The sequence below is a fragment of the Oryctolagus cuniculus genome, chromosome 10, assembly GCF_964237555.1.
Source record: "Oryctolagus cuniculus chromosome 10, mOryCun1.1, whole genome shotgun sequence".
In the NCBI taxonomy this organism is placed as follows: Eukaryota; Metazoa; Chordata; class Mammalia; order Lagomorpha; family Leporidae; genus Oryctolagus; species Oryctolagus cuniculus.
In genome coordinates, this window is record NC_091441.1 from 45,728,429 (window position 1) to 45,745,194 (window position 16,766).

The window sequence follows — 16,766 nt, forward strand, 5'->3', positions numbered from 1 at the left end:
TTTTTTTGTCAATAAGGATTGAAATGATAAAATAACTACCATTTGTAATAGGTGCTCTCTAGATGATTTCCTCAGAAATGTGTAGCCCTTAAATTGGTCTTATGAACACTTTTTTACATAACTATAATCTGTTGAAATTACTGCATTTAAAGTCAATGTTTTCTGTTTTCAACTTTTCCTGGGGAAAATAATGGCAGCAGAACACATGGAAGGGCATGGTAAGTTCAGCCAAGAATAGCTGAAATCCTAGAGAAAGTTTTGGTGAAAATATTGTTGATACTTAATCAACAATCTTTAGTACTTTCTCAATTATTTGTAAACTGATGATGACTCTTTCAATTCAAAGGTTATTTTAACAGATGATAGTGTAAATGTAGTATGTGGTTTTCATAGATGTTTGGTTGTAAGGATTATTTGGAGTGGAAATGGATTTGAAAATGTTATACTGCTTACTAATATATTAATAGGAAGTGAAAAGGTAATCACTTAACAGTCATTTTGGCCCTCCTGAATTATAGCAAAAATTGAGGATTCCTTTAAATACAGTAAAACTTTACAGAAAGTAAAGTAGTAGATTAGGTTATTTCATAACTTGTGCACATTCTGTTTTATCTTGCCTTTTTTTCTTGGATGGGTAGAAATATGAGAGGTCACAGATAAATTTACAAAAGAAAGTATCTTTTTTCTGTGCTTTGTGTTTCCCGTTTTGTATGTAAGTGGTATACATGTGTTAAAGTCTGAGTTTTGTAATGCTTTTATTTTTTCATTTGAGAAAGAATTGCAGTTTTTCAGAGATTTGTTACATGGCTCATATAATAACCAGACATTTAAATTTTATAAAAAAACATAAAATATTGCATGATAATTTTTGAAGACTTTGTAGAAGCTTGTGCTTATTGGAAGGGAGAATCAAGATTGCCCCTTGTTCTTTATCCTCATAAGTTACACATTGGATTTGCTATATGTTAAGAAAGTAAATGTTTTGTCACAAGTTTTTAACTTTCGATTTTGTGAAACTAACCTTGTTTCCTTCTCAACATTCAATAGGATTCTGATCTTCGAAGTGCACTTCTTTTGGAACAGGCAGCACATTGCTTTATAAACATGAAGACTCCCATGGTTAGAAAATATGCATTTCATATGATATTGGCAGGTCATCGGTTTAGTAAAGCAGGACAGGTGAGTACAGTTTATTTAAAATGAATAACTAAATTATTTCATAATGTGTGTCATTGGTCAATTTTTTTAAGATCTAATATTAGTCCTGCACTTGATCTTAGCCAAAAGGCTGAGAAGCAATGAGATCTAAATTAGTCCTAAAAGCTCAATAAATTTTGTTCTGAGGTAATATATTACATTAGTTAAACACATAAGATTTGGATAGATCTGAACTTTAATTTTGATCTTAGGTTTACAGCTTGGCTTTGGACAAATTGCTTGACTTCTCTGAGCCTTCTTTTTTTTATTTATAAAATTGGTCATTTACCTAAATTTTTGTAAGGTTAAACCAAGCCATGTGTTATTGTGAAGGGCCAGATACAGTATATACATTCCATTAGAAACGAATTCTGCTCACTTCAGCTCTGATGTTCTGTTGTTTCTCAGAGTGCTTTGTAATGTTCTTGATTAAATATTTAATGTGTAGAGATTTTCTGTCTCTTGACTCTGGAAGCAGTTAAGTTGAAGGCATCTTTATTGATTTAAAGAGATATCTCCAGCCCCAGTTGTCCCTATAAGCATTATAGGAGAGACCTTCGTTAGAGGCTAAGAGTAGTTGGAGCAATTGAGATTGTGGTTTACTGTAAATTTAGGTAGGGATGTGATTTGAATAATTACCTGTGTATTTCAGAAACTCTACCAGGTACTAAGCATACGCCATGAAATCTGTGTGATCTTGCCATTTAAGGAGCTTTTGATCTAGTAGTGTGGAGTACTAGGGATTAAAAATCCTCATTTTTAAAACTTAGTTAATATAAATTTTCATTAATATAATTGCATTTTTACAGGTCTGTACTAACCAACACATGCCAGTGTTTTAAATGTATGTTATTTTAAAGGTACAAAGAAATAAAGATGTTCAAAAATCCCCCTAAATTTCAGGTAAAAATACTAAGACTTTAACCATTTCAAGATTGAATTCCTGTTTTTGGAACCTGTGGAAAGTAAGAAATATGTAGACTTGCTTCATATTAAACTTGGAAACTTTTATAATTTTATTTTATAATTATAATTTCTAAGTCTCTAAAGTGGAAAAAGCATTAAAAATCATAACTCATTTTTCACAGCCCTTCTTCCATAGTAAGTGCAAGTGCAAATGAAGCACATTATCTCACTATTTGTCTTTGCTTAAAAAAGTTAACTATTCAAAAAGTGACAAAAGTATTAACATGTGTTTCTTTTGCTTCCTAAGAAAACTATATGCCCTGGTAGCAATGATCCACTTGTCTGTTATTGAAATTGTTATCTTTCCCCTGCATCTTTGTCCATTTTTGTAAATGGTTTCATTTGCAAGAATGGTAATGTCATTGGAAATAGAAACAGCTGCTTGTATTTACCTCCTTAAATTATAGGGCATATTGCTTCAGAAAGTTAAAAATGATGCATCTGTGGTATGTTGATATTTATCTGCTGTCTGGCTTTTGGTCTCTAACTTAGTTACCCTTTGGAGGTATTGATTCCATGGTAACTAGGTTTGTTGTCTCTTGAACACCCTATATACTCTAAACTCAGGAAAGATTTTTTCACGAACAGTATGTGGAATCCTAAGAGTATGACTAGAATGCAAGTAATACTAGAAAAGCAAATATGTGTCCTATGTTCTAGTCAAGTTTATCTTTCGTGGAAGATAGGGCCAGTTTGTTTCTAAGAAGTTCTAAGACCAGTTTGTTTCTGAGAAGCACCAACTTGTTAATCAGACAGTTGCATTAAAAATAAGTGTTGGTGAATGAGGACAAGAAAGATTATATAGCAGTGCCACTTCTCTTAGTCTTCTCTGTGCCTAAGAATTTGTGCTGTATTGCTAATCTTGTCTCAGAAGTTATTATAGTTCAGTTTTTTTATTTTTTTATTTTTGTTAAGAATATCAGCAAGAATAGGACACTTAAAAAGAGCTGTATGTGGGTGTCATGGCACAGCAGGTTAAACTGCTGCTTGCAATGCCCATATCCCATGTTGGAGTGCTGGTTTGAGTCCTGGCTATTCTGCTTCCAATCTGGCTTCCAAATAAGGCTTCCTGGAGGACACTGGAAGATGGCCCAAGTGCTTAGGCTTCTGCTGCCGATGGGGGAGATCTGGCTGGAATTCTAGGTTCTGGCTTCTGCCTGGTTCATCCCTAGCTGTTGCAGGCATCTGGGCAATGAGCCAGTGGATAGAAGGTCTGCCTCCCACACTCTCTCCATCACTCTGCCTTTCAAGTTGATGAAAATAAATAAATAAGCATTTAAAAAATGCAGACCTGATATTATTAAAATTTCAAGTCAGAAAAAAAAATTAACAAAGTACTGAGGTGAGTGCATGTGACTTTGTCCAGTATAACCTGGGTAATCTTTCTGTTCTTACTTTAAAAGACAGACTTTTAAATTCTTGTTACCTTTTTTAAGTATCTTTGGATACTTAGAAAATCTTAACAAATACATTTGAACATAACACTTCACCACATTCAGTTGTTTTAAGTCTGTTTCTTTTAATAAATGTTAAATAGCAATTGGGATTTTTTTTTTTTTCAAGAAACAACACGTAAGTATTTAGAAAATGTTTCAAGATTATAGAAAAGTTATATGTCCAGGTTAGAATTTTTTTTTTATTATCTTAGGTATATTTGCGTTATTAGTTAAAAATATAATGCAGTTGAATTACTTCATTATTCATAGTTGTATGAATTATCAACATGAAGAGAAAAATAAAAATTAGCAATTTTCTTTTTTTATTAAAATATTTTATTTATTTATTTGTAAGGCAGAGTTACAGACAGAGAGAGGGAGAGACAGAGACAAAGATCTTCCATCCACTGGTTCACTTCCCAAATGATTGCAATGGCCTGAGCTGGCCTGATCTGATCTGATCCGATGCCAGGAGCCAGGAGCTTCTTCCTGGTCTCCCAAGCAGGTGCAGGGGCCCAGGAACTTGGGCCATCAGCTACTGCTTTCCCAGGCCATAGCAGGGAGCTGGATCGGAAATGGAGCAGCTGGGACATGAACTGGTGACCATATAGGATGCCGGTGCTGCAAACAGAAGCTTAGCCCACTATGCCACACTGACAACCCCAGCTCCAGCAATTTTCTTAATATAAAAATTCAGGGCTTGGCTACAAGTGACAGGGCTAAGCACGAAAGGAAATTTCTCGTCACAAAATGATAAAATGCAGAATAGAAGGGGTGAGGGGTACCTGATCCAGATACTGGAACGAAGTTCACAGATTGTGCTTCCTCCTTTCCCACTCTATTGGACATTACTGTCTCTCCCTCAAGACCTGGTTCATCTCTCTCAGCCTTTCATTTGGTTTAAAAAAAAATTTGTTAACATTTTTTAAAAATTCATTTTTAACAGTTTCAAATACTTCATAAATACAAATCCAAGAATTTAATGATATTTCTCCCCCCTTTCCTTTCATTTTTTGAGATAGTATTTTAAATTTTCATTACAGTAAAAAGATTTAATGTTTCATGAAGTAAGAAATTTAACAAATAAAAAGCAACAAGACTCTAGTTTAGTGAGAATATAGGCAAGGGTTATGAACAGTAATTACATCAAGAAATGACCATTTCACTCATATACAGTAAATTTTAAAATAATCACATTATTAAAACTTTAGTAACATAACCTTAACTTGACAATGGTATAAAACAAAGTTTTACAAAGCTGTATCTCCAGCAATACTGATGCACTCAGGCATTTGGTTTTTTTGCTTTTAATTTTAGTTCCCACATATAGGGGGGAACATGCGGTATTTGTCTTCCTGTGTCCAGCTTATTTCACTCAACATGATGCCTTCCAGTTGCATCCATTAGAAATTTTTGTTTTTAAATCTGAGTGACTTCTTCAGTGTGTCCAAGTCTTCTATTAGTTGAGTAGAGGTGACAAGTGAGTAGAACTTGGTGATTCCACAGCCAGATCTAGATAAAATCTGTCTCCATTAATTGTGATCGACTGAAACTTGGACCTTTTCTTTGGGACTTTATTTACTTATTTATAAAAATTTATTATTTGAAAGGCAGAGAGAGAGAGAGAGGTTTTCTATCTGCTGGTTCACTCTCCAAATGGTTACAATGAGTGGGGCTGGGCCAGGTGTGTTTTAAAAAAAAATTTTTTTTAAATAATGGTCTTAATTGCCATGAATTTCCTGTTTCCCCTTTTTTGGTCATCTTTTCTGTCAAATATATGCTGCTTGCTTTGCTGTAAGAAATGTGGTAGTCTTCTTTTGAGCTTGTTTATTGGTGACATTTATTGCCATAGGTGGTTTTGTAGTTTTATTGCAATAGTCATAAGGTTTTGGAATTCTGTACAATTTTTCATTCTGAATATATTCTTTATAACATATTGATTTTAATCTCTTGATGTTCTCAGTTCTTCAGTAGGTACCATGAACATGTGCATCTTCATATTTGCAGACAGCATCCTAAAGAGGAAGCCATGGTGACAGCTAATTTAGCTGGCAGAGAATCCTGCCATGTCTTGGCCAGGCAGTATTCACCGAACCACTGTCTTTACTCAATACTATATCTGAATTTTGTAAGGCATAATCTCTTCTGGTCACAGTACTGACTATTGAGTTGTGGGAGACAGACAGGTGGAAGTCCCCATGGCTGGGCCAGTATAGGAAAAAATTAAGGTTGACTTATGCAAATGTGGCATATGGCATATGTGACCACATAAATTCAATGAAAGTCTTTGATTGTAAGCAAGGATAAAAAAAGTTTTATAGAAGTATTTCCTGGATAGGAAAAATTATTTTTCGAAATGATTTCATTGATTTATTTGAAAGGGAGAAAGAGAGGAGGAGAGGGGGAGAGAGAATCTTTCATCTGCTTGTTCGCAAATGGCAGCAATAGCCAGAGCTGGGCTGATCCGAAGCCAGGAGCTTCTTCCTGGTCCCCAACATGGGTTCAGGGGCCCAAGCACTTGGGCCATCTTCTACTGCTATCCTATGTCATAGCAGAGAGCTGGGTTGGAAGAGAAGCAGCCGGGACATGAACAGGTGCCCATATGGCATGCTGGCGCCGCAGGCGGAGGCTTAGCCTACTAAACCACAGCAGTGGCCTCAAAAAATTCTTTGAAAGTGTAATTTGCTTCTAGGTAAATTGTGAGAACTGTCTTTTTTTTTTTTTAATCATAATATTAGTGAAATCAGCTTGCCATTTTAGATGTTGAAAATTATTAGTTGCCTTTCCCCAGAAAGAATTCAAGGTAGGTAAAGCCAGGTTGAGAGGTGAGCTCTTGCTTCTGAAGTTTACCTTTTAAGATGCTGCTCAGAGAAATAGTGAGTGGATGCCATAACAGAGGGGTATCTCTTTCGCTTTGTGTTTTCTGCTTTTCTTCACCATAAACATACACAAACTTAATTCATAAGGTGTTATATATTCCATATATAATTGTGAAGGGATTGCCATCAATGTTAATTTCATTTTTCTCATTACCTATTAAAGGAAGAACCAATTATTGATTGTGTGTGTCTATTTATTTTTTCCAGTTCAAGATTTGTATTATAATACTTTAATTATTTTCTTACAGAAGAAACATGCTTTACGTTGCTATTGTCAAGCCATGCAAGTTTACAAAGGGAAAGGCTGGTCTCTTGCAGAGGATCACATTAACTTCACTATTGGGCGCCAGTCCTATACGCTTAGGCAATTGGACAATGCTGTGTCTGCATTCAGGCATATTTTAATCAATGAAAGTAAACAGTCTGCTGCTCAACAGGGCACCTTCCTTAGAGAATATCTTTATGTTTATAAGGTAAGTACTTATTTTCAGGAATGGATATTGCCATTGTGTATAAGGGGTTATTTTCTGCAAAAGAGTGTATTTGTTATTGTTCCTTAAGAATCTAATAAGATACTTATATTAGAATATATTTAACTATTGTAATAAAGTTGTGGCTGGCTAGGCCTCTTGGTCATAAATTTGGGTTGCATTGCCTCTCCTCATTTTCTTCAAAGAGAATTTTAATATTTCAATAAACGTTTGATTTGTGGCTATCAGAATCACAAAAAAATGGTACCACAAGCTTTCTGGCTTGATTCTTCATTGTGTTTTTATAGTATCACAATTGATTTTACAGTAAAAGTGGCTCCTTTTACCATCACTTGTCAACATATGTGCCTTTTTTTTCTTAGAAAAGAGAAGAAGCTATGGATCTGTGGAAAATAGGGTATTATGCGATAGCCCAGAAAAATTGCTAGGAAGAAAGAATATTTCACTGAGACAAGAGGATAGAAAATTGTTTTAGAGAGAAAAATTGAAAGTTGTAATTGTGATCTATTCTGCAGAAAATAACTATCATGTTAGACTTTTATTAATTTGAAGCCAGATGAGTTAGAATTTTGGCAGATAGCATGACTCACAGGAAGTAAAATGCATACAAAAATAATACTTGAATGTTTAACTTTGAAAGAGAACTAACTAGTTGAGGAACCTTCGGAAGTTCTCTTGAGGCCAGAATAAGTGATGACTGAAGTTCTTAGTTGTGAAATTTTATGACTGTATTATAGTAAGTAAAACTATATATTTAATATTTTTGCTTAATATGTCTCTAATACCTTGTACTTATTTTAAAGGTGAGGAAACATACATTAAGAAAATGTAGTTTTTCTTAGTGGCTTTTTTTCTTTCCTATTTTTCCCAGAATGTGAGTCAGCTCTCCCCAGATGGTCCTTTACCACAACTTCCTGTACCATACATTAACAGTTCAGCGACACGGGTTTTCTTTGGACATGACAGACGGCCAGCAGATGGTTAGTAAAGTTTTATTTGGCCTCACTATTTAATGACAATTTTTTTAAAGTTTATTTTTTCCTTTCACCATATAAAAATGATGTGTAGTTGAGTATAGGAAAATAAATAACTACACCACTTCACTGATTGTCCTGGTACCTGACGATAGCTACTACTTGACTGCTTTTCATTCTAACCTTAAAAACTAAAAACAATGAAAACAAAACAGTCATAGTTAGAACAGCTTTTCTTGCATAATATTTCTCACGTAAAAATCACTGTTTTTACATAATATTAATAAATATTTTTAATATTTGTGAGATACTTCATTTAATTTATATAATGTAGTTTAATGTTTATTAGATTGTTTGTATCTTTTTAAAATTTACTTTGAAAACCAGACAGAGAAAGAGAGAAAGTGACAGAAGAAGAGAGAAATCTCCCATCTGCTGGTTCATGCCCCAGATGCCTTCGACAGTTGGGTCTGGGCCAGGTAGAAGCAGGACCAAGGAGCCCCATCCAGGTCTCCCAAGTTCTGGATGAGAGGAACCCAAGTACTTTAGCCATCACGTGTTACCTCCCAGAGTGCACATTAGCAGGAAGTTGGAATTGGAGCAGAGCTGAGGCTGAACCCCAGTCACTCTGATACAGTTAAGTGGAGTCTTATCTGCTGTGCCAGACACCTCTCCCCTCCATCATTTTGGTTATATAAAATCATACTGTGGTGGACATCTTTCTGTATAATGGGTAGCTATTTATTGTGGAAATTTTCAAATGTACGTAAAAGCAGAGAACAGTTACCCATCTTGTTTTAAGGCTTGCTTTTTGAAATTTATTAATTTTTTAAAAAAGGTTTATTTGTTTGAAAGTCTGAGTTACAGAGAGAGGGAGAGACAGAGAGAGATATCTTCCACCCTCTGGTTCACTCGACAATGGACTGCAGTGGTGAGGATGGGCCAGGCCAAAGCTACGCCAGAATGCTGGACCCTTGCCTTTTTTTTTTAAATATAGAATAATTTCTTTAGGATTTAGCCCTAGAATGGCTTTATGGGGCCAAAATTATAAATATATTAAGACTGTTGATTCATGTTAAAATAAACTATATAATTTTAAATATTTTTGTATTTCAGCTTAATGTTTCTCCTTGAGAGATAATTTGATGTTTTTAAGAAAATAGCATGTTTATAGCAGCATTGTGTTTTTGTTTTGTTTTGTTTTGTTTTGACAGGCAGAGTTAGAGAGAGAGACAGATAGAAAGAGAAAGGTCTTCCTTCTGTTGGTTCACCTCCCAAATGGCCGCCACAGCCAGAGCTGCGCCGATCTGAAGCCAGGAGCCAGGTGCTTCCTCCTGGTCTCCCATGCAGGTGCAGGGCCCAAGCACTTAGGCCATCCTCCACTGCCCTCCCAGGCCACAGCAGATAGCTGGACTGGAAGAGGAGAACCCGGAAGCAGTGTTTTTAATAGTAAAAAAAAAAAAGTCAAAAAACTAAAATTCTTGGTAGAGAAGGAATTGATACATTTTGGTATATTTTGTTTTATTTGTATAATGGATTCATGCTGCAGGATTCATGCTTCCACATTTTTTTAAAAGATTTATTTTATTTACTTGAAAGACAAAGTTACAGAGGGAGGTAGAGACAGAGAGAGGTCTTCCATCCGATGGTTCACTCCCCTGATGGCCGCAACGGCCAGAGCTGCGCCAATCCGAAGCAAGGAGCCAGGAGCTTCTTCTGGGTCTCCCACACGGGTGCAGGGGCCCAAGGTCTTGGACCATCTTCCACTGCTATCCCAGGCCATAGCAGAGAGCTGGATATGAAGAGGAGCAGCCGGGACTAGAACCGGCATCCATATGGGATGCCAGCACTTCAGGCCAGGGCTTTAACCCGCTGCACCACAGCACTGGCCCCTCTACATGTTTGATTATGGGTAATTCCCATAGTATAATGTCAAGTGCAAAAATTCAGTTACAGTGTGACTTTCAAACACACAGGCCAATTTTAATGCATTGTTTGTCATTCATATGTGATAAAATATCATGGATGAGAATTATGCACTTCATCTTCAGGATAGCTCTGGCAAAAGTGATGCCATTGGGGTGAAGGAGACTGAAGGGATTGGTGAGAATTGTGGAGAGGGCATCATACATTTATGAAAAAATAGGACCATGTGACAAAAGTTGTAACATCCATTTGTGAAAAAATAGGATCATGTGACAGAAGTTAGCATTTGGGGAGTTAACATTGTGATGTAGTGGGTTAAGCAACCTGTGATGGTTCGAGTCCCAGCTGCTCCGCATTGGATCCAGCTGCCTGCTAATGTACCTGGGAAGGCAGTAGAAGATGGTCCAAATGCCTGGGCTCCTGCCACCCACGTGGAAGATCCAAATGGAATTCAGGGCTCCTGGTTTCCAGCTGGCCCAGCTCCCAGCTGTTGCAGCCATTTGGGGAGAAAACAAGTAGATGGAAAAACTCTATTTGTCTCTCCCTCTCTGTCACTCTTCCTATCAAATAAATAAAATCTTTAAAAAAGGTTGGCATTTAACAAAGCTCAATATACAACTGTTTGCTATATTATTCTACAGACCTTTTCTGTAAATATTGTTTGAAATATTTCATACAAAAATTATTTGTGGAACCTAGGGAAAATGCATTCTTTCAGAGTCAAGAGGAAAAGAATATCAATATTTATAAGCTAAGTTTCATTAAGTATATTTTATAATGTTTTTATTATATTATTAGTATGAGTGTAATATATATTAATATAAATGCATATTATATTAGTGTATATATATATTTATTTTTTGACAGGCAGAGTTAGACAGTGAGAGAGAATTAGAGAGAAAGGTCCTCTGTCTGTTGGCTCACCCCCCAAATGGCTGCCTCAGCCGGTGTGCTGTGCCGATCCGAAGCCAGGAGCCAGGTGCCCCTCCTGGTCTCCCATGTGGGTGCAGGGCCCAAGGACTTGGGCCATCCTCCACTGTCCTCCCTGGCCACAGCAGAGAGCTGGGCTGGAAGAGGAGCTTCCAGGACAGAACCCGGTGCCCCAGCCGGGACTAGACCTCGGGTACCGGCACTGCAGGTGGTAGATTAGCCAAGTGAGCTGTGGTGCTGGCCTATTAGTATATATTAATATAAGTATATTTTACTCAAAGAATTGGAAATAGGCAAGACTGTATATGAATTGGATAATTTCAATTTTTATCTAAAATGTTTTATTTGATGACAGGTGTTCAGACATGTGTATTTAATTATGCTACTTATTTTCTTAGGTGAAAAGCAAGCAGCTACTCATGTAAGTCTTGATCAAGAATATGACTCTGAATCCTCTCAACAGTGGCGGGAACTTGAAGAGCAAGTGGTAGCTGTGGTTAACAAAGGAGTAATTCCCTCCAATTTCTATCCCACACAATATTGTTTGAACAGCTATTCAGATAACTCAAGATTTCCACTTGCTGTTGTAGAAGGTGATATATTTGAATATTTAACTGTGCTTTTTTGTTTCACCTAAAGCAGATTTAATTTAATTTACAGTGTATAGCATGTTACTGAAGGCAGCAAATGTAAAAATAAATTAGGAATATGTAATTTACTGAGGTGCATTTATGCAACCAACCAGAGTGGGTGCTAATACAAGTACAGATGTATACAGATGTATGTGTATTGTTGTGTCCAAACAATGCACATTCATTACACAGCTGAGTGAGAGTTCATATCCTGATGGGAAAGCTGGGGTGTGATCCACTCTTGAAACTGGAGTAAAGAATAGAAACTTTGTGACAGCTGTATTTTTCAACTGCCTGCCTCATTTTATGCAGTAGTCATTAGTGGAGGTTTGCACAAAGTTTCAGTGCTGGACCTTTGGAGCAATGCAGTTATACACTTCAAGAAGAAACAGAAAAATACACATTCAGTAGAAACTACTTTGCAGTTTGGTTATTTCTTAAGCTAGTAATACAGAGCAACCATTTTGTTTTTTCACATTCAGTAGAGTGTTCAATGAATTAAATGAAGTATTCAGTACTTCATTAAAAATGGGTTTTATTTTAGGTAGTTTTGCCCAGGTGTAGGCTAATATAAGTGTTGTGAGCATGTTGAAGGTAGGCTGTATTAAGTTATAATGTTTGGTATTTTAGGTGTATTGAATAGGTTTCAACTTAGGATATTTCCAATTTATGGCTTTATTAGGACATAACCCCAGTGTAACTCAAGTATCTATATATTCTGTGTGATGTTGGAATATTCATGAGGGAATAACATTCTTTCGTACAAAGAAATTGGAGAAATCCAAAGAAGGTGATTTTAAAATGGAATATGGATATTTACAAGCTAGTAAAGGGTAATTTAGGCAAGAATGCAGAGCTATGAAAGCAAGGTGTGTTTAGAGAATCAAAACTTAGGGTGAGGTGTGAGGTTTATTAAAGTTAGTAATTTGAATCTTTATTTTATAGAACCAATTACAGTCGAAGTGGCTTTTAGAAACCCTTTGAAGGTTCCCCTTTTGTTAACTGATTTGTCATTGCTCTGGAAGTTTCATCCTGAAAATTTCCCTGGAAAGGATAAAGAAGAAGTTAAAGAACTAGTAAGTTATTAAAAGGTATTTGTAATAAGCATGTTTTAGTTATAGCCTAATGGATGTTGTAATGACATTTCAACTTCTATCCAGTGAGCTATTGTTGAAAATTGAGAAGATAGAAAAGCATAAGGACTAATCTGTCTTCCAAAATATATATAAGTAATTGTTGCAACATTTTGCTATATGTCTTTCTAATTATTGACATTTATTTGTTTTTCTCTCATATAAAAGGAGTTTCCAAAAAGTTCATGGAAAGGATGTATTATAAAAGTGTTTGTATGAATTTAAAAAAAGTTTTTGCAGTCAATTAAACTTACCTTTTAAGACCATTTTTTCTGAACTTTTTGATGTTCCCTTGTGTTTGAAATTCCTTAATATTATGTATGTTGCTTTTTGCATTGTGTTTTATGTGTTTTCTGAATAAAATTTCTAAACATTTCATTTTTGTTTAGTGTTATATTATGTAGATGAATTATAAGCTATTCTGTCATTGATAGTTGTTTTAGTTTTCATTTGTTTATTGTCAGTAATTCTGTGGTGGATTTTTTTTTAAAGATTTATTTATTTATTTGAAAGTCAGAGTTACACAGAAAGAGAAGCAGAGACAGACAGAGACAGAGAGAAAGTCTTCCATCTGATGGTTCACTCCCCAATTGGCTGCAATGGCCGGAGCTGCGCCTTTCCGAAGCCAGGAGCCAGGAGCTTCTTCCGGGTCTCCCACACGGGTGCAGGGACCCAAGGACTTGGGCCATCTTCTTACTGCTTTCCCAGGCCATAGCAGAGAGCTGGATTGGAAGTGGAGCAGCCGGGACTCAAACCGGTGCCCAAATGGGATGCTGGCGCTTTAAGCCAGGGCTTTAACCCACTGCGCTACAGCACGGGCCCCGAGTGGTGAATATTTTTGTGCTTTATTTTTAGCCTTCAGACTATTTCTGTAGGAAAGAGTTGTAGGCATGAAATTAGGAGACTCTAGGGAGTAATTATTTTAATACATATTGATTTTTGAGCAAGGTTCTCACCAGCACCACATGGGGTTGGTTTTCTCATCTTTGTAATATTAAGCATTATTATTTGTCAAAAAAAAAAAAGAGCCTGTTGATTTTATAGGTAAAAGATACATCTTACTTTTTTATTTTCCACTTCTTTTTTAAAAAAGATTTATTTTGTTTATTTGAAAGGCAGAGTTAGGGAAAGACAAAGAGAGAGCTGTTCCGTCTGGTGGTTCATTCCCCAGATGGCTGGGCAAGGCCGATATCAGGAGCCAGGAGCTTCATCCAGGTCTCCACATGGGTTTGGGGCCTCAAGCACTTGGGTCAACCTATGCTGCTTTCCCAGGTGCATTTGCAGGGAGCTGGATTGGAAGTAGAGCAGCTGGAACTTGAATAGGCCCCCATATGGGATGCCAGTATTGCAGGCAGCAGCTTAACCTGCTACAACACAACGCTGGTGTCTGCAGTTCATTGATTTCTAGTCAGGTTGAAGATTTTAGAGGTGAGTTATTAAAATAACATGAAATTTTTTCATTGTGTGTTGTGAAATATTTTTAAAACAAAATTTTTCCTATAAATTTTAAACTTTTTGCATTTTTTATGAGTTTCTACTGGTGATAGACTAAGATGCTGAACTGGAATTTAGGGAGATTTTTATTTCTTGTCAAATAACTAATTTCATGGTAAGAGTAAAAGAGTATTTTTGAGGATCAGGTTTGCTTTTCACGAGAACTAGTAGTCTGCTTTACTACGTAACTAGAGACTCTAGCCCCTTAAAATGTCATTGGTTTGGAGAAAACAGGCCTTCCTTTCTTTCTGCTTTTATTGACCACCTATCTTTTCTGCATCCTACTTAAGCTACCATCATCTGTTCTGTGTGTGATTTACCAATTTGCAGAGAGTGTGGTTGGAACTAAATATGGGAGAAATTGGCTCTTACTGTAAAGATTAAATTAAATGACCATTTTGGCCATTGCTGACTGTAAGCGGCTCAACTTTTTCTCTTGAGGTTTTGTCTTGGTGGCAACATCTTTGAATAGATCACTTCTCACTTGAGTTGGACTGAACAAAATGAAAAAGAAATAGCAAGTGCCTACCACAGCATGGCTTTTTTCCAGGTGTAGTTAGAAGCTAGTAAATGTTAACTTAGCATTTACTAAGTTTCATTATTGTTACTGTTTTTAAGTATTGGTCTACCGGAGTCTTAATGTAATAATATGATGTTTTATTTTTAGAATGTGTATTTTATAAAGTAACTTATTTTTCAGGTTACAAGTGAGCCTAAAATGATTGGAACAGAAGTTATTTCAGAATTTTTAATTAATTGTGAAGAATCTAAAGTGGTAATTATTTCATCATTCTTTCTTTCTTATGATGTCCTTTTAAAAGTAAGCTGAAAATTTAAAAATTGGCCTAATTACACAAATCTGTCATATTTATTTCTTAAAAAGAGTAAAATTTGGGAGATTAGGAAGCTGGAATTGCTTAGGAAGATATTGGTGGGAAAAGTACGTTTGTAGTTGTGTTTTTTTTTTTTTTTTTTTTTTTTTTAATGAAGGATTTATTTATTTGAAAGGCAGAGAGGCAGAACTCTTTCATCTGCTGGTTTGCTCCCCAAGTGGTTGCAACAGCGAGGTCTAGGCCAGGTGGAAGCCAGGAGCCAGGAACTCTTTCTGGGTCTCCAACAGAGGTGACAAGAACCCAAGTATTTGGATTATCATCTGCTGCCTCCCTGGTACATTAGCAGGGAGCTATATCAGAAGTGCAGAGTGACTGAAACTCAAACTAGGCACTCTGATATGGGATGCAGGTGTCAGGTGTCTCAAGTGGTAGCTTAACCCACTGTGCTACAATATCTGTCCCTACCATGGTCTTTGATTTAATTTCCTTAGAGACCTGGTGTAGGTTTTACTTTTTTCTTTGTGTCAGTGTGGTAATTTAATATTTCTTTAGTTGGCCAGAGTATTTTGATTTTTTACTCAAAGTATTAAGGATCCAGGCTATAGTTATTGAACTTAGGATTTTCTTTTGAAGAAGATGCTTTTCTGTAAGAAAAACTGGTATTCAAAAGTTCAGTCATAAGTTTATATGCCTACAACATTACAGAATTTACAGAATTTGCATATTGCTCTATTGAAGATATATGAAATCATAATAAGAGTGACTTAAATATTTCCACAGGCAAGACTAAAGCTCTTTCCCCATCACATAGGGGAGCTGCATATTCTGGGAATTGTTTATAATCTTGGCACTATTCAGGGCTCTCTGACAGTAGATGGCATTGGTGCTCTTCCTGGATGTCACACAGGTAACGCTATAGCATTGCTATAAAATTAGAAAATTAACACTTGAATTATTCCAAAGAATTAGTGAACAGAAAGAGGTATTTTAAAAAAATAGGTTTAAATGAATTTAGAAAAAGGCATTAAGTCAGATGTAAAAAATAACTAATTTAGATTTCTTAAAAAAAAAGATTTATTTATTTATTTGAAAGAGTTACATAGAAAGAGGGAGTGACAGAAAGAGAGATTTTCCATCCACTGGTTTACTCCCCAAATGGCCACAATGGCCAGAGTTGGATCAGGCCGAAGCAAGGAATCAGGATGTTCTTCCAGGTTTTCCATGTGGGTATCAGCAGCTCAAGTACCTGGGTCATATTCCACTGCTTTCCCAGGCCATTATCAGGAAGCTGGATTGGAAGTGGAACAGCTGGGACATGAACCGGCACCCATAGGATGCTGGTGTTATAAGCCGGAGCTTTACCCACTCTGCCACAGTGACAACCCAATTAGATTATTTTAACCTCTGCCATAGCTTTAAAAATAAACAACTTTATTTCCTTCTGATACATTGCCTTTGGTAATTCTTAAGCTCTACATAAGGTTATTAGTCCAAATTTAGTAAATTCTAACCATCGATTGAGATGTCTCCTGCCAAAACAAAAAACACCATAACATATTCTACTTTTTGAATATTTCCTTCTTATAAAATATGGAACAAATTTAATTAAGATCAATGTTTTCCATATTATTGGTTGTTAGATACTTTAAATTCCATCATCAGATATGTAAAGAGAGTAATTCTTTAGGGTTATCTGATATTCTTGGTGCCCTAGGCAGTGTGTTTTACAAATTTTTGAAACTGTAAGATATAGTAATACATATTTAACAAAGTTCACTTTTAAATTTTTTTAAATTCAGGGAACCCTTCCAGATCTAAGATTTCCTTGAATTTATATGTATAATTATTTGAGGTTAGGTTGACAGGATGCCAGGA

At 36.0% G+C, this 16,766-nt stretch overlaps 1 protein-coding gene across 6 annotated transcripts in view; it reads left to right on the top strand.

The window, feature by feature from the left end:
- TRAPPC8 (trafficking protein particle complex subunit 8) overlaps positions 1–16,766 on the top strand; it is a 120,275-nt gene that overhangs the window by 53,266 nt on the left and 50,243 nt on the right. For all 6 annotated transcript variants that reach the window (XR_007921809.2, XM_008261178.4, XM_002713489.5 and 3 more), the window contains 7 exons: positions 1,048–1,179; positions 6,727–6,951; positions 7,841–7,949; positions 11,198–11,392; positions 12,377–12,507; positions 14,759–14,833; positions 15,672–15,798. Coding sequence is in view for 5 of the 6 variants with exons in the window: in XM_008261178.4 (XP_008259400.1) it covers positions 1,048–1,179; positions 6,727–6,951; positions 7,841–7,949; positions 11,198–11,392; positions 12,377–12,507; positions 14,759–14,833; positions 15,672–15,798 (994 nt within the window). In the remaining variant the exon portion in view is untranslated. The remainder of the gene's footprint in view (positions 1–1,047; positions 1,180–6,726; positions 6,952–7,840; positions 7,950–11,197; positions 11,393–12,376; positions 12,508–14,758; positions 14,834–15,671; positions 15,799–16,766) is intronic.